At 41.7% G+C, this 19,062-nt stretch overlaps 1 protein-coding gene across 7 annotated transcripts in view; it reads right to left on the reverse strand.

Annotated features, from left to right (window-relative positions):
* Nucleotides 1–826: 826 nt before the first annotated feature.
* ctu2 (cytosolic thiouridylase subunit 2 homolog (S. pombe)) overlaps nt 827–19,062 on the reverse strand; it is a 103,256-nt gene continuing 85,020 nt past the window's right edge. For all 7 annotated transcript variants that reach the window (XM_061836207.1, XM_061836212.1, XM_061836211.1 and 4 more), the window contains 4 exons: nt 15,186–15,276; nt 15,016–15,082; nt 1,208–1,266; nt 827–1,044 (listed from right to left, as the gene is read on the reverse strand). In XM_061836207.1, the coding sequence (XP_061692191.1) occupies nt 999–1,044; nt 1,208–1,266; nt 15,016–15,082; nt 15,186–15,276 (263 nt within the window). In that variant the 3' untranslated portion in view covers nt 827–998. The remainder of the gene's footprint in view (nt 1,045–1,207; nt 1,267–15,015; nt 15,083–15,185; nt 15,277–19,062) is intronic.

Consider the following 19,062-nt stretch of genomic DNA (forward strand, 5'->3'; position numbering starts at 1 on the left):
ATGAGGTTAGACTGGAATCCCGTTGGAGCATGATGTTCGCAGATGATATTGTGATATGCAGTGAAAGCAGGGAGCATGCGGGGGGACAATTACAATGGAGGCACGCATTGGAAAGGAGAAATGTGAATATTGATTAGCTGAAGTAAAACAGAATATATGTGCGTGAATGAAAAAGGTGGAGGGGGAATAGAGAGGATACAGAGAGAAGAGATAGCGATGGTGGAGGACTTAAAATATTTCGGTTCAACAATCCAGAGCAATGATAAGTGTGGTAAGGAAGTGAAGAAACGGGTCTAAGCAGGTTGGAACAGCTGGCGGAAGGTGTCTGGTGTGTTATGTGACAGAAGAGTCTCTGCTAGGATGAAGGGCAAAGTTTACAAAGCAGTGGTGAGGCTGGCCATGATGTACGGATTAGAGACGGTGGCACTGAAGAAACAACAGGAAGCAGAACTGGAGGTAGCAGAAATGAAGATGTTGAGGTTCTCGCTCGGAGTGAGCAGGTTGGATAGGATTAGAAATGAGCTCATGAGAGGGACAGCCAAAGTTGGATGTTTTGGAGACAAGATTCGAAAGAGCAGACTTCGATGGTTTGGACATGTTCAGAGGCGAGAGAGTGAGTGTATTGGTGGAAGGGTGCTGAGGTTGGAGCTGCCAGGCAAAAGAGCGAGAGGAAGACCAAAGAGAAGGTGTATGGATGTGGTGAGGAAAGACGTGAGGGCAGTTGGGGTTAGAGAGGAAGATGCAGAAGATAGGCTAAGATGGAAAAAGATGACACGCTGTGGTGACCCCTAACGGGACAAGCCGAAAGGAAAAGAAGATGAGGATATTGCTTTGAAAATGTGTTTACTGTTTAAGTGTGAATCATTATGATAGACTGAACATTTTAAATTACAAGCATTCGACGAAGAAACCAACACATTGCTATTGTAAACAAATTGTTGTTCCTGTTGCAGTTAATCACTTAGTTCCACTTCTGTACTGTCAAAACACTTCCCATCTTAAACATCCAGCAGACAATCACTGATCTCCTCTTTCATGTGAGACCTGAAGAACAAAGGACAACACAGGTAAATTAGATTGAAACTAGCAGTGCCATTGCCAGCAATTCAACCATTTATTCATGATCTATATCACAATACTGGTCATCTATTCCTTTATGTAGAAAACAAATACTGATGAATCAATGAAATACAAACCAACAGCTTACCTCCTTTGCTTCACCTGAGCCTCTGACAAGATGTATTGAGGGAGGTATTCAACTGATGACTTGAGAGAAATAAAGCAAAACAGGGAAGAGAAACTTTATTCCTGATGTAGCCAGATTTGTTTGAATATGTCCATTGAGTAGGTCCATATACAAATTACCACTATTTCTCATTAGGAATGTAACAACAACAACAACAAAAATAATTATTTGATTCATATCACAATTTGTGATTGCTGATTCAATTCAAGGGTGAAATGGTTTATCTAGAACAGGGGTGACTAATGCGTCGATCGCAAACAACCAGTCGATCTCCCACGCAGTTATAGTCAATGATGACTACCATCAGCCTACCATACATTTCATTGCTTGAGTCATGTGCGGCGAATATGTCAATTGTGAGGGTAGACTAATTGACATTTTACCAACCCTGTTTAACCAATCCTGGCCTCTTCTGATATGTCAATGCACATGTGCATATAAAGGCATGCATGAGTACATAAAGGGGTGTTCTAGCAAGCTGGCTTCCTATTTAGCGACAACCAACAGAGGTGTTGCTGGGAAACTTAGAATCTACACAGAGACATGAAAAATTAACACCTCAACTCGGGATGTTGTCAGTTGGTGGGGAGAATACTTCGAAGACTTCCTCAATTCTAGTGACACGTCTTCCCATGAGGAAGTCTGGATTTTCTGAAGCGGGGTCTTCTACCTCTAGGGTGAAGTCACCGAGGTGGTTAATAACCTCCTCGGTGGCAAGGGTCAGGGGTGGATGAGATTCACCTGGACTTCATAAAGGCTCTGGATGCTGTGGGGCTGTCCTGGTTGACAGGCCTCTGCAACATCGGAAGGACATCGGGGAGAGTCCTTCTGGAGTGGCAGACTGGGGTGGTGGATCGCCTTTTTAAGAAGAGGCAGTGGAGGGTGTGTTGCAACTACAGGGGGATCACAACCCTCATCCCCCTGGTAAGGTCTATTCAGGAATGTTGGAGGGGAGGGTCCATCGGGAAGTTAAATCTCAGATTCAGGAGAAGCATCGTGGTTTATGTCCTGGGCGTGGAACACCCTTGGCAGGATCCTTGAGAGTGCATGACAGTGTGCCCAACCAGTCTACATGTGTTTTGTGGACTTGGAGAAGGATTTCGACCGTGTCCAATGTCGAGCTGCTCTTCTGAATTGAGACGAGCCAGATGAGGTAGCTGGGGCATCTGATCCGGATGCCTTGCAGACAACTCCCTGGTGAGGTGTTTCGAGGGCGTCCTACTGAAAAGAGACCTGGGGGACAACTCAGGACACGCTAGAGAGACTATGTGTAACGGCTGGTCTGGGAACACCTCGGGATCGGGATTGTATGGCTGTGGTGAGGGAAGATATAAGGGCAGTTGGAGTTAGAGAGGAAGATGCAGAAGATAGGCTAAGATGGCAAAAGATGGCACGCTGTGGCGACCCCTAACGGGTCAACCCGAAAGGAAAAGAAGAAGAATGTGTGGCCGCAATACGCTTCCAAGTACGGAGGAGACGACTCTCTGTCCTAAAATTTTTTTCCCAATCATAGTTATTGAATGCGAGTTTGTGTAACACCGGGGGTCATATTGGTATTTTTATTAGTATGTATTACTATGTGGTATTTATTCCTGATTGAAAACAGATCCAGCAACAAAGTATTTGTATGCATCCAGAGTTTTATACGCTTTCAAACTTCAAATAAATCATGACAACTTACTCACCAGATACATGTGTATATCCAGTTGTCCAAAACAAGAGAAAGCGAATTAACAGTCCCATCTTATCGCTGAAAAACACTGAGTTCGCCATTGATTATGGGGTCCTCTAATTTTTCCTCGTACCTTTGACAACTTCTAAATGTTTAAGGGTATCGGACAAAACTCTGGGTGTTGTGCTTTAAGACATATTTTCGTTTCATCTCAATGGAAATAACTTGCAACAATGCTATGTTTGACCGGCAATATGGTGATGTCACATGATTTTATGACGTAGGTGCACGAGCTCTACAGAGGAATGAAGTTGATGAGCCACACAATGAAGTTACGGGAAAGAGTAGTGGAGGAAAGACTCAGGACAGAAGTCATTATCTGCCAGCAACAGTATGGTTTCATCCCTAGAAAGAGTACCGCAGATGTATTATTTGCCTTGAGGGTGCTAGTGGAATAGTATAGAGGTCAGAAGGAGCTACATTGTGTCTTTGTGGATCTAGAGAAAGCCTATGCAGGGTTCCCACTCTTTTCTTGAAATTATTTTCCAGGACATTTTTTTACTGCTATAGTGCGAGTCTAGTTATCACAACATACACTAGTAACCCCTCCAAACCTTTGGAGAAGTGTTATTTTCTACAATTGTACCTTATATTTTGTACATTTAACCAGAGTGCTTCAATGTTTATTCCTCTGCCTGTTTTTCTCTTGTACTGTCTCTGCAAAATATTTTCACATGTTCAATAAATGACCAAAACAATTTCCTTTAATCTGTTTACTTACTGTATTTAGTTTGCAGTCTAGTTTGCTTGTTGCATTAAAAATTAAAAATTTAAAAATAAAAAAAAAATACAAATATCAAAATAAAGTCCTATCCTGCAGTGCAAAAAGGTCAATATAAAACAGAGCAATGTCATTTAAATTAAAATGCTCCTATAAAAAAAAAAATCTTAGTGACTGTAGCTTCTTGACACTCTCCTGCATATCTTTCAGCGTTTTGGCTCAAGCTTGTAGCTCTTCCTTTTTCTCAGCCACACTTTTGCGATAAGCATTGAATTTGGACATTTATGTGAAGTCCCGTTTTCTTTCTGCATTCACTGCATTTCGTCTGCCTCCTTTTGCATCATCTCACTGCTTTTCAAAATTCTTCTGTTTTGCTTTGACATTTTCTGTCTTGCTGGAGCGCTGTTCTTTTCTTCTCATTTGCAGTTAGTTCTTATTTTCATCCTCGAGATACTGCATATACCTCATTCTTGCTCCTTTGCAGTGTTGGATTAAGTCTTTTGACAGGGCTTCATCAACTGCACGCTCAGCCATAGCATCCTGGAGAATCCGCAATGCTATCAGACTCTTCTCCTTCAAGTTTTCTACTGGCATGTCCTTGTTGACGGCGCACCCTTGCTCCACTACTGCTTGTCCATGAGACAGAGTGAACAGACATTTATCATGTCCCACAGTGCTACATAATCTGCTCTGGCACTGACAAAACTGCCAAAAGATTATTCAAGCCTGCAACCGTATGAAAATTTGGGAATTCTGCCTTGAGGTTTGCACTTGCATGCACTGAGAATGTTTTATACTGAGCAAGGATTTTGTCACACTCTGAAGCAGTGCACCATCCTGCATTGAGGAGGTTCTTAAACATTGCTATTGCATGCTCAGTCTCCCGTAAGCAATATATATATATATATATATATATATATATATATATATATATGATATTGAAGATTCTTATATTCACATGAATATGAGAATCTTCATTATATGTTTTTTAGAAGATATTTTTCTACATAATATATTTTTCAATACATTATATTTTCTTCTAGATGGTGTATGTATGTATATGTATATATATGTATATTTTACTCCATCACATATACCTCCAAAAAATGATATTGTGTATCTTGTGACTGAATAGTTCTCCAACATTTGGTGATGTACAATGTGCATCATAGGTATTTAAAGATGGCGACTCGCTTGTAATTATTAGCAGTCTGAGGAAGAGCAGTCTTGCTCGAAACGTCACGTATGCAAAATAAACTAAATAAAGCATATGGGAGCTCTTTGGTATGTGGATTACTCTTTTTCATGTTTTGATATTTGGTGATCCAGCACCCAACCCATGTGGTTTCAGGGATGTGCGAGTCCTATTGTTAGTATATCTCTGTTGCAGTATGTCACAAAATGTAGTAATATAAATGGTAAGAAATAAAAACAAGGTGCAGAAAAAAGGAAATTATTACGATACAGAGTGAGGAAAATAAGTATTTGAACACCCTGCTATATTGCAAGTTCTCCCACTTAGAATTCATTGAGGGGTCTGAAATTTTCATTGTAGATGCATGTACACTGTGAGAGAGATAATCTAAAGAGAAAAATTCAGAAATCACAATGTATGATATTTAATGATTTATTTGTGTGATACACCTGCAAATAAGTATTTGAACACCTATCAGGTAGAATTCTGACTTTCAAAGACCTGTTAGTCCGCCTTACAAAGTCCACCTCCACTCCATGTATTATCAGTATTTGTATTATTGATATATTTTGTAGACTACCGCACAATTCGTAACTTTAAACTGTTCCCTTTGCACAATTGTCATTGCATTGGTCTATAATGCAGTCATTGTGATTTGACGGGCGCACAGTTGAACACGAAAAATCACACGCGCCATCGCAAATCTTCACAGTTGAGCACGAAAAATCACACACGTAAAATTTGTTACGAGAAGAAATATATAGGTATTGAAAGACGTTGCTTATTTTGCGTAGTCCTGACCAATGTTCCCTCTAAGCTGCGCCACTGCTTGTGCGCCACTTGTCGCACACTCAGCGCACAACAAAACCTGCAGTTAAACACAAGGCGTCAGCACACGGTCTTTGCTTAGCCTACTTCTACTTCCTTGTTTATCTGAACCCCCCCCCATCCCCCCTCAGCTTTTAAAGGGGTACACTCATAATTACAAACAGAACACACACCAGCAACTTCATATCTGTGGGCATGACTGGTGGACCACACCCATACATTTTTAAAATGTGACTGACTGATAATTGGAACCGCGAACGGGTAAAGGCCCTCTGTACAGGTTTAACACAATGTGGGACTTTAACACACTTATCTCTTACCTATTCTAAATGAAGATTTTACATCTTGCACAACTCATAAGGAATAGTTCCTATCAACAGAAATGTCTTGTTCTTTGTTCTTGTTTTTTTATTGTTCTTTGTTCTGAATGTCGTACCAGTGCAGCACCCACTGACGAAGAACAATTCTTTGTGCGTTTTTACACACTTGGCCAATAAAGCAGATCCTGATTCTGATTCTGACTTGTTGTATGCGGAGCTTAATGACCCAATCACTGTGAGATACATGGGTCTCGAGGGCGGGACATCTACCGAGCTTACTACGTACTTGTGACATTAGATGAGACCTCGAGACACTGTCAAGATCAGTACGTCCAATGCCTCACCGCCTTAAATCGCTTGGGTGCTCAGTACGTCCAATGCCTCGCCGCATTCACTCACTCACTCCCTCATTCATTCCTCCAATCAACTGGGTAGAGGAGGAGCTGTGAAGCTGCTGACTGATCATCCGTGTGGACGCCTGTGGACACTGAAAGTTCAATGCGACACTGACTCTAAGTGGAATTATTACACAGCCCTAAATATGTCTTTTTCAAAGCCCGCAGTGAAGAGAAAGGTGGGTGATGAGCACCGACAATTTCCGGAAAAGTGGGCAGTGTAATATATCTTTTTGAGCACCGGGGCACCCCGACGTGTCTTATTTACACTGAGAAAGTTGGGGTGCACAAAGAATACAATTTTAACCGTCATTACACATCTAGACATGCTGAGGAGTATGAAAAATACCAGGGAGATGAGAGAGCCAACCAGGTTGCCAATCTTAAAACAGGTCTACTCATGCAACAAGATTTCTTTAGGAAAGCAACCAAAGAGAATAATGCAGCAGTTGAAGCTAGCTACGTGGTCAGTGGGATGATGGCTAAAGCAGGAAAGCCATTCACAGAAAGTCAATTTGTCAAAAAGTGCATGTCACAGGCTGCAAGTATTGTCTGTCCAGAAAAGAAAGGTCATTTTAGCAACATAAGGCTTTCAGCCAACATTGTGGGAGAGCAAATTTCTGACACGTCAAGTGACATTTATGATCAATTGTGTGAGAAAGCAAAATATTTCAGTGTATATTCAGTCACTTTTGATGAAACCACAGACACTGCCCAGCTTGCGATATACTGTATGTCTGTGGTGATGACAATTTTGAAGCAATGAAGGAATTTCTCACACTAATTCCAATGCATGGTCAGACCACCGCTCAGGAAATATTTCACCAGCTGTGTGATGCCATTGAGAATGCTGGTTTGCCATGGAAGAGGTTTGTTGGAATAACAGCTGATGGAGCTCCCCCAATGACAGGGAGGAAAAATGGACTGGTGGCACTTGTTCAAAAGAAACTGGAAGGGGATAGTGTGGAGGAGGCCACAGCTCTGCACTGCATTATCCATCAGCAGGGCTTTTGCAGCAGATCCCTGAAGTTTCACAATGTGATGTCTGTCGTTGTGAAATGCATCAACTGAATTGGATCCAGGGGCTTAAAACACAGTTGGTTTTGTGGTCAGAATATGGGGATGTGCTGTACTTCACAGAGGTACAAGTATGTTGGCTCAGCAGGGGAAACGTATTGAAGAAATTTGAAAAAAGTTGAGAGCAAAAGTGGCTGTTCCTGTTCTAAGTGATCCCAAATGGCACATGGACTTAGCTTTTCTCGTTATCACACATGAGCTTAATGTACTGAACAAAATATTACAAGGCCAGGGAAAACTTGTCAGTGGTGCCTATGACAACCTGAGGGAATTCTGCACAAAACCTGTGTGATGGACAGCCCAGCTCTCTCAGTCAAACCAGGGCCATTTCCCAGCTTGCAAGGCACTCATGGATGCAGGCACACCATTCAGTGCCGAGAAGTATGTGGAGGCCATTTTGAAGCTCCAGGAGGAATTTGATTCCAGATTTGTAGACTTCAAGACGCACAGAGCAACATTTAAAAATTTTGCAGACCCCTTCTCCTTCAATGTGCAAGATGCCCCTCCTGTGCTTCAAATGGAGCTCACTGACCTGCAGTGCAACTGTGAACTCAAAGCCAAATTCAAGGAGGTAAGTTGACAAGCCGACAAGCTTGGGCAATTTTTGAGAGAATTGACCCCCAGCTTCCTTGAACTTTTCCCGAATGTTCAAGTGGACCATGTGCCTTTTTGGGAGCACACACTTGTGCGAAAAGCTCTTCTCCACCTTGAACCTCAATAAGTCCAAGTACAGGTCCAGACTGACTGATGACCATCCTCAAGCCCTACTGAGGGTCTCAACTGCTTCCTTCCTCAAGCCAAATGTGGCTCGGCTATGTGAGAAGAAGCGCTGCCAGGTTTCAACCAGTCAGAAGTAAGCAAGAGAAGCCATGTTCAGAACAGTTCATGTTCAATGTTCCATGCATGTTCAGAAAGTTAAAAGAAAAAGAACTGTTTATTTGTATTTACTCTTTTATTTTATTTTCATCTTATTTTATGTGAAAAAATAAAGATTTGAGAGCATTGGGATAATTTTATTAGAGCTTTTCTTGTAAAAATCCTGACGCGGACCCACCCTCACCCAGTCTCCACCTCAAGCAGCACCCAGTTAAACTTAGTTTGAGAACCCTGCTTTAGATGAATGTTCATATTTGTTTGCAACCATCTGCATTTATCCAAGGTTTGGGACCGGCCAACAGATTGCACTGGCTTGTGCCCCCATGAGGCTACATTTAACGTCATCATGTTCCTTCTACATTTTTTATTCACTCTCTCCTCTGGGTTTTTCCATGCCATCAAAGTCTGCTCTAACTTTTTGTCTCCAAAACATCATACCTTGGCCATCCCTCTGATAAGGTCATTTATTTTCCTATCCAACTTGGTCACTCCTTGAAATAGGTACGAGGACAGCATTTCCTCCACTCCTCAGGTATCGTTTCACCAGCCACCTCTTTGGAATCACATTCTCAGGTTTGTCATCAGGGCCAAATGGTTTTCCATTTTTCATCAGCTTTAGTGCCTTTTGAACTCCCTCTTAAGTAATCATTGCTACTTCCTGGTCCACCATTAAAAGACGCAGAGAATATGGATCTCTGCAGATAAGCAGAAAGGCTGAACACTTTAAATGCCTGTGACCATCAATCCCTCAGTTGAGACTACATGAAAACCCATTGTCGGCACCAGCATGTAAAGCCTATTGCCAATACAGTTTGTTGCTACGTACACAAATGCAAATTTAAATTCTACCATGGAAAGCCAAAGCCATATGTTAACAAAACCAACAACACTTCTTCTTTTCCTTTCGGCTTGTCCTGTGAGGGGTCGCCACAGCGTGTCATCTTTTCCCATCTCCTGAATCTTCCTCTCTCACCCCAAGTACCCTCATGTCTTCCCTCACCACATCCATAAACCTTCTCTTTGGTCTTCCTCTTGCTCTTTTACCTGGCAGCTCCATCCTCAGTACCCGACCACCAATACACTCACTCTCTCGCCTCTGAACATGTCCAAACCATCGAAGTCTGCTGTCTCGAATCTTGTCTCCAAAACATCCAACTTTGGCTGTCCCTCTAATGAGCTCATTTCTAATCCTATCCAACCTCCTCACTCCGATCGAGAACCTTAACATCTTCATTTCTGCTACCTCCAGTTCTGCTTCCTGTTGTTTCGTCAGTTCCACCGTCTCTAATCCATATATCATGGCCGGCCTCACCACTGTTTTGTAATTTGCCCTTCATCCTAGCAGAGACTCTTCTGTCACATAACACACCAGACACCTTCCGCCAGCTGTTCCAACCTGCTTGGACCCATTTCTTCACTTACTTACCACACTCACCATTGCTCTGGATTGTTGACCCTAAATATTTGAAGTCCTCCACCCTTGTTATCTCTCCTCCCTGTAGCCTCACTCTTCCCTCTCCACCTTTCTCATTCACGTACATATATTGTGTTTAACTTCGGCTAATCTTCATTCCTCTCCTTTCCAGTGTATGTCTCCATCATTCTAATTGTTCCTCTGCATGCTCCCTGCTTTCACTGCATATCACAATATCATCTATGAACATTATGGTCCAAGGGGATTCCAGTCTAACCTCAGTCAGCCTCTGCATTACCACTGCATACCGTTGCTCGCAGATACTTATTTCTGTCCTGAGTCGAGCCTCCACTACTCTTTCCCATAATTTCATTGTGTGGCTCATCAACTTTATTCCTCTAGAATTCCCACAGCTCTGAACATCCCCTTTGTTCTTAAAAAAAAAAACAAAACTTTTCCTCCATTCTTCAGGCATCTTTTCGCCCGCTAGTATTCTGTTGAATAAATTGTTCAAAAACGCCACAGCCATATTGCCAAATTGCTTCCATACCTCCACCGGTAGGTCATCGGGACCAACTGCCTATCCATTTTTCATTCTTTGTAGTGCTGTTCTCACTTCCCCCTTACTAATCATTGCCACTTCCTGGTCCTTCACACTTGCCTCTTCAACTCTTCCTTCTCTCTCATTTTCTTCATTCATCAACTTCTCAAAGTATTCTTTCCATCTGTTTAGCACACTACTGGCACCAGTCAACACATTTCCATCTCTATCCTTAATCACCCTTACCTGCTGCACATCCTTCCCATCTCTATCCCTCTGTCTGGCCAACCTGTAGAGATCCTTTTCTCCTTCTTTTGTGTCGAACCCGGTGTATATGTCTTCATATGCCTTTTGTTTAGCCTTTGCCACCTCTACCTTTGCCCTATGTCGCATCTCGATGTACTCCTTTCACCTCTCCTCAGTCCTCTCAGTGTCCCACTTCTTCTTCGCTAATCTCTTTCCTTGTATGACTCGCTGTATTTTGGGGTTCCACCACCAAGTCTCCTTCTCCCCTTTCCTACTAAAAGACACACCAAGTACTCTCCTGCCCGTCTCTCTGATTACCTTGGCTGTCCTAGTCCAGTCTTCCGGGAGCGTCTGCTGTCCTTCGAGAGCCTGTGTCAGCTCTTTCCAAAATACCGCACAACATTCTTCCTTTCTCAGCTTCCACCACATGGTTCTCTGCTCCACCTTTGTCTTCTTAATCTTCTTACCCACCACCAGAGTCATCCTACACACCACCATCCTATGATGTTGAGCTACACTCTCCCCTACCACTACTTTACAGTCAGTAATCTCCTTCAGATTACATCATCTGCACAAAATATAATCCACCAGCGTGCTTCTACCTCCGCTCTTGTAGGTCACTATATGTTCCTCCCTCTTCTGGAAATAAATGTTCACTACAGCCATCTCCATCCTTTTTTGCAAAGTCAACCACCATCTGTCCCTCAAAGTTCCTTTCCTGGATGCCGTACTTACCCATCACTTCTTCATCGCCCCTGTTTCCTTTACCAATATGTCCATTAAAATCTGCACCAATCACAACTCTCTCGCTGTCTGGGATGCTCAGAACTACTTCTTCTAGTTTCCTTCCAGAATTTCTCTTTCAACTCTCGGTCACATCCTACCTGTGGGGCATAGCCGCTAACCACATTATACATAACACCCTCAATTTCAAATTTTAGTCTCATCACTCGATCTGATACGCTTTTCACCTCCAAGACATTCTTAGCCAGCTCTTCCTTTAAAATAACTCCTACTCCATTTCTCTTCCCGTCTACTCCGTGGTAGAAAAATTTAAGCCCTGCTCCTAAACTTCTAGCCTTACTGTCTGTCCACCTGCTCTCTTGGATGCACAGTATATCAATCTTTCTCCTAATCATCATGTCAACCAACTCCTGAGCTATTCCTGTCATAGTCGCAACATTCAAAGTCCCCACACTCAATTGTAGGCTCTGTGCATTCCTCTTTTTCTTCTGACGACGGATCCGGTTTCCTTCTCTTCTTTGTCTTCGACCCACAGAAGCTGGATTTCCACCGACGCCCTGCAGGTTAAAAGTGCCGGGGGGCGGGCGTTGTTAACCCGGGGCATGACCGATACGGTATGGGATTCTTTAGATGAATGCTCATATTTGTTTGGCAGAGTTTTTACGCTGGATGCCCTTCCTGACGCAACCCTCTGCATTTATCCGGGCGTGGGACCGGCCTACAGATTGCACTGGTTTGTGCCCCCATAGGGCTGCATTTGCCCCCATAGGGCTGCATTACAACACCCAAAATATCACTCGCTTTTCTGGGCAACACCTAATCTGAGATGGATTGACAAAAAAATAGAAAAGTGTGCTGTGGTCTGACTGCACATTTCAAATTGTTTTTGGAAATCGTAGAATTCGTTTTCACCAGGCCAAAGCGGAATATTACCGGATTGTCATAATCCCAAAATTCAAAAACCAGCAGCTCTCATGCTATGGGGGTATTTTACAGGGTTCATACTCAGTCTGACCCCAAAAATTTAAGGGCTTTTTAGGGGCATTCTTAAGGGCTGACACGAAAAATTTAGGGCTGAAACGGAAAAAATTTAGGTCAGACACGAAAAATTTTGGGCCATCGTGGGAAATCAAGAGTAAGTAAAAAGACTCACCCAATGGTGCCATCAACCGTTCTTGGTTCATCAAATGTTACAGTACCTCAGTACCTGTGACAGTGATCACCTGTCGCCCCTTGTGGTAGTTCTCATTGATATGACCATTGACAACGTCTTCACATAACAGTCTACAGAAAAACAGATTCTAACTACAATTGCAACTATATACACAAATGTCTTCTACTGATGTCTGTCTCAGCACCCCTAGTCTAGCTCCTTGAGCCTACCCAGTGCCTCCTCTATTTGTTGCTGCAGAGGTGCCAAAGTGGCTCTCTTGTCCTTTGCTCTGCCTCTGAGTGCATTGGCCTCAGTGATAAACCTCAGATTCCTCTTTTCTTCTGCCTCCTCACACAGCCTGTCAGCCTTCTCAATAAGCGTTGATATGTCAGTCAGTATTCTGGCTTTTTTGGCTTTGAGGCAGTAAAGATGAAAAGTGGACAGCGATGCCAAATGTAGCCAGGTACGAAGTCTTCCTTTCCCCACAGTGGTAGTTTTTAGCAATGTCTGGGAACATGACTGCAAACACTTTCGAATTATTTTCACAAGATTTGTAACTGTAACGGCTGCAGATCACTTTTAAAGTCCACACGATCTCTGCCTTTCACGAGTCCGTCTTCGTGTATTGAACTACGTTCATAAAGCCTGACTTCTGGCTGGTTGAAGTCAATGGCTGGACAACTGTAGGTGCGCATGCACTGCTAGTACCACTGCCTGATGTTGATGCTTCACTAGCTTGATATTTTAGAAACAGATTCATACCAACGGAAGATGAGAGAGTCTTCGCCAAATCAGCGTGTCTCCTGTTTTTCCGGTGCAAAACCGACGAACCCAGCTCCCAAACTCCTTACTTTCAACCCAAGCTTCTTGAAAAATGCACTTCCCCGTGATACAGGTTGGATCGATGAAAGAACTACGCTACGTCGTAACGAAGATGAAGTGAAATGCCTACTCACCGAAACAAACAATGGAATATTGACAAGATGGCGACAAGTTGTCACCATGGTGACTTCCGTTGACAATTTCTGGCTACTTCCGTTGACAATTTCTGGCTGTTTTGGACACCAGATGGATCGCTATTTTTTTTTTTAAATAAAAGATAAAAAAATTTTCGGAGAATTTTGGAGGTAGATGTCCTCCCTTTGATTTTTTTTTTTTATTTAAGGCCTTTTTAGGGGCTTGACCGGTTTTTGCGGATTTTAAGGACTTTTAGGAGCCCCTAAATGGACCTTCAAAAATTTAGGGGTTTTTAGGGACTTTTTAGGGCCACGTGCATTCATACCATTTTCTCAGAATTTAGTAGAAGCACCCTTTGGAGCTAATACAGCCGTAAATCTTTTGATGTAACAAATATTTCACAACTGGATCATTTGTCATTCATCCTTGCAGATCTTTTCCAGTTTGGTCAGGGTTTAAGACAGGGTTCTGGTTGGCCACTCAAGAACAGTCACAGAGTTGTTCTGAAGCCACGCTTACTTAAAGGGAAAATCCAGTGGTTTGCATTAACAATGTATGCAATAGGTCATGTAATATGTACTATATGTATCTTGACAATGTGATGTTAAATCCTCTCATTTAATAGTGTTTTGAGAAGATTTTTATCGACAATTGGGAATTTTCAGGGGCGCCGGCATTTTTGCCAGTCACATGACCTTGGTGCGGATATGTGACTTGTTACGTGGTGTTTCAAACGCTCGATTACATGGGACACCATTATTCCCAGCGTTGATTTCTCAAATTTATCCTCATCTGATGAAGAAATAGCAGTATCGGTTGATCGGGAAGACGTGAGAAATACTTCCATACTGATTTGAACCAGTTGCTGTAAATAATCCCTCCGAGCTGTAAATACTGTTGAATATTCGGATGGTTCTTTGGGCGGAATGACGCGGAGTTTGACAAGCTTATGCCGCCAATCGGCGGAGCCGTGACCTTGCTGTCTGGCCGAGCGAGCTCCTGGGTCCGCCGCTCTGTATGGAAGTATTCCTCTGTCTTCCCGATCAACCGATACTGCTATTTCTTCATCTGATGAGGATAAATCTGAGAAATCAGCGCTGGGCATAATGGTGTCCCATGTAATCGAGCGTTCGGAACGGCACGTAAGACGTCACATATGCCCAAGTAGGTCATGTGACTCGAGAAAATGGCACCGCCCCTGAAAATTCGTAATACTTGATAAAAATATCAAAACACTATCAAATGAGAGGATTTAACATCACATTGTTGTAAATTGTTAATCCAAACCACTGGATTTCCCCTTTAAAAACGAGTGTCACAGCAAAGGGTCTGAATATTTATGGCTGTGATATTTCAGTTTTTCTTTTAATAAATCTTCTTTAATAAACATTCTAACAATTAGATTTTTTTTGTCAATACAGGGTGCTGTGTATGCATTTATGGGAACCCCCACCCAAAATATTTTAGATGATGGCTGAAATATAACCGTGGAAAAGTTTTCAGTCCTTGCCATACCCACTGTATTTATATTTTCTGCAACAATATAACATTTTCAATAACAATCACTCACCATGTCTTTGATGGTCAACTGACAACTGTAACACAGCAGGCCACTCATATCAGTTGTGTCTGGAACCCTATGACATGACATATAAGATTGTGAAAGTATAATTTTTATAATACTCTGATAAAACATAAACCTCATGTTTGATAGAGATGAAAATATTTTGGAAAGTGTACCTGGTACAAGAACAACAGCCTTTGTCTTCCACAGTTTTGTCTTGCTCTTCTGTGCTCTTGGAACAGCAATGGGCACAGGGACTTCCCAATTCTTACAATAATTGAATTTCAATGCAAATATATTAAAATTTGTGTTTATTCCATAAAACTTAAATGTATAGTTCACATAGTAACGCACTGCAAAATGAGGACCATAATCTTTTATCTATGTAGGTGTATGTACGCAGCAGCAAAGTTGACCCAAAAATTCTGGAAAACCGTATTGCCTCCAGTGAAGAAAATAAGTATTTAAACACCCTGCTATATTGCAGGTTCTCCCTTTAAAAATCATGCAGTGGTCTGAAATTTTCATTGTAGGTGCATGTCCACTATGAGAGAGGTAATCCAGAAATCACAATGTATGATTTTTTTCACAATTTGTGTGATAGAGCTGCAAATAAGTATTTGAACACCTGTCTATAATCTAGAATTCTGACCTTTAAAGACCTGTTAGTGCACTTTTAAAAGTCCACCTCCATGCCATGTAACCTGAATTAGATGCACCTGTGTGAGGTCGTTAAGCAACATAAAGACACCTGTCAACCCAATACAATGAGTAAGACTCCAACTTGTAACATGGCCAAGACCAAAGAGCTGTCCAAAGACATCCGAGACAAAATTGTACAACTCCACACAGCTGGAAAGGGCTACAGAGAAATTGTCAAGCAGCTTGGTGAAAAAAGGTCCACTGTTGGAGCGATCATTAGAAAATGGAAGAAGATAAATATGACGGTCAATCTCAATCGGAGAGGAGCCTCATGCAAGATATCACCTCGTGGGGTCTCAATGATCTTTAGAAAGGTCAGGAATCAGCCCAGGACTACACGACTTGGTCAATGACCTGAAAAGAGCTGGGACCACCATTTCCAAGGTGACTGTTGGTAATACACTAATATGTCATCGTTAGAAATCATGCATATGTCTTAAGTTTGCCAATGACCATTAGGATGATACATGAGATCCATCCCAAGAACACCATCCCTACTTTGAAGCATGGGGGTGGAAGCATCATGCTCTGGGGGTGTTTTTCTGCACATGGGACAAGACGACTGCACTGCATTAAGGATAGGATGACAGTGGCCATGTATTGTGAGATTTTGGAGAACAACCTCCTTCCCTCAGTCAGAGCATTGAAGATGGGTCGTGGCTGGGTCTTTCAACATGACAATGAGCCGAAGCACACAGCCACGAAAACCAAGGAGTGGCTCCGTAAGAAGCATATCAAGGTTAGACCTAAACCCAACAGAAAATCTTTGGAGGGAGTGTTCAAATACTTATTTGGAGCTGTATCACATAAATCGTTAAAAAAAAAAAAAAATCACACATTGTGATTTTTGGATTTTTGTTTTTAGATTATGTCTCTCACAGTGGACATGCACCTATGATGAAAATTTCAGACCCCTCCATGATTTTTAAGTGGGAGAACTTGCAATATAGCAGGGTGTTCAAATACGCGTTTTCTTCACTGTATGTATTATGTAGTTTTACAACGGATGATTTTGCTTCGACGTGTATGATCAAAACATTAAAAATTATCTGTATTTGTTTTTTTTTCAATAATTATTCTGAAGCTAAGCATTTTATTTCAACACGTAATGATTTTTATTGACTTGCTCTTATTTTGAAATTCACAGTATTTTATTTCGTGAATTAAAAAAAACAGATGGGTAGAATTCTTTAAAACATGAAGGAACAGACATAACTCATTTAGATTTATTTTATCCATCCATCCATTTTCTTAGCCGCTTATCCTCACGAGGGTCACGGTATCCTTACAAGGGTCACGCGGAGTGCTGGAGCCTATCCCAGCTGTCAACAGGCAGGAGGCGGGGTACACCCTCAACTGGTTGCCAGCCAATCGCAGGGCACATAGAGACAAACAGCCACACTCACAATCACACCTAGGGGTAATTTAGAGTGTCCAATTAATGTTGCATGTTTTTGGGATGTGGGAGGAAACTGGAGTGCCCGGAGAAAACGCACGCAGGCATGGGGAGAACATAAAAAAATCCACACAGGCAGGTCCGGGATTGAACCCAAGACCTTAGAACTGTGAGGTTAACACTTTCCAGCTGAATGGGATTCAAATTGAACTGTAAAGCATTTCAGAAAAGCATTATCACCAAACAAAACAGAACCACAAAGAAATTAATGATTGTTGTTCAGTTGGTCAAACAAACAAAAAAAAAAACTTTAATTTTGCCAGGGCGTGTAAAATTATGAGCACAACTGTACATATGAAGTCATACGTACTGTAGTCCTGTCATATTGGAATGTAAGTGTAGGATAAACATTTCTCATTTCCTTTATGTGGCGGTGGCATATTGAAATGAACTTGTACCATTTTTTCACAACCTCTCGATGGTGACATACATTTACAAAATGGGTAAAGTCTATTATTTTTCCCTATACTTGGGTATAATATGCACTATTGATTTTTTAAATTTTTTTTTTAAATGGAAACAAAAGCCTATCATACAAGAGAAAGTATGGTAACCATCAAATAACAAATTACTAGGATATTCATTCAAATGATAGAACTTGATCGTACCTCAAAAACAGTAAAGCAAAAAATTAAAATCTCTGTCCTGCTGATGGCATTTCTCAATAAGGTAAGAGATTCTAGTAATTCAGTAGACATCAAGTATCATAGGATGTATAAACTAGCAGTTTCAAGACAAGCATCACCCTGTGCCTCGCAAAATGACTTAATCTTTAAACTGAGTGGTCAATCGTATTCCATTCCACTCCCGTTGTTGGGGGTACTGTTACAAAGTGGTTGACATGGTAAGATGAAAAATGTAATGAAACAATCCTGAGCCTCTTACATCTTATATTAGAAATTTATATTAGAGATTTTAGTGGACTTTCATGAAAAATCTTGAAAATACAAATTGCGAGCACTCGGGAGATCCGGGGGTATGGCTATGGTGCATTCTGGCGATATCTGTAACCATATTCAGACAAAAATTGAAAGTAAAATTTGGGCAGAAGTTCCCCAAGGGCCAAGCCCAGAATTTTTTGGCCCCCATCCCCCTATCACTGGATAGCACAAAATCACATTTGTCATTGAAATATGCCATCTTATCTCAAGACAACTGAATTAAGTGAACTATTCAGTAAAAAGACATCTAAAATTGTCCTTTTCCCCACATTATACATATTATAGTATAAATATAGAATAGACACAAAAATATATCCTAGAATTTCTACGCCGTACAGCAAAACATGTTGAAGAAGATGATCTGTAGTAATTACTAGTAACGTTTAAGTCTCAAACTTGTTACATCGCGTTGTACTGTTACACTCGACCACATTGCTCATTATCTTAGATATAGATCTTGTAATACTAATAATGTAATCAGTTGCCTTGAATATTTCGAGATATAGATATATATACACGCAGTCACTCACATTTGAAAAATGTACGGGTGTGGTCAGTCATGCTCCCAGATAAAGTTGCGGGTGTGATTAGGGATGGCCTTGAAATAACTTACTGGATGAATATAACATAACAGGAAATTAAAAATAAAAATGCCGTAAATAGGAGGCCGGCTTGCTAGAACGCGCCTTTATGTGCATGTGCCCGATGTATTGGCCACGCCTGAATCAAGCGACGAGGTGGATGATAGTCTTAACGTCTCTTTTTTTTTTTTGGGGGGGGGGGGGGGGGGGCACGCCACACTGCCTCACGATCGATGCAATGAGCATCCCTGGTGTAACTGACTTTCCTTTGACATGGCTCATGATGTTTATGACTTTCAACGTTGAAGACTATTTTACTTTTATTGCACTTTCATTATTTGCTTAAATATGACCTTATACATTTAATCAACGG

The sequence above is a fragment of the Syngnathoides biaculeatus genome, chromosome 12 (assembly GCF_019802595.1).
Source record: "Syngnathoides biaculeatus isolate LvHL_M chromosome 12, ASM1980259v1, whole genome shotgun sequence".
In the NCBI taxonomy this organism is placed as follows: domain Eukaryota; kingdom Metazoa; phylum Chordata; class Actinopteri; order Syngnathiformes; family Syngnathidae; genus Syngnathoides; species Syngnathoides biaculeatus.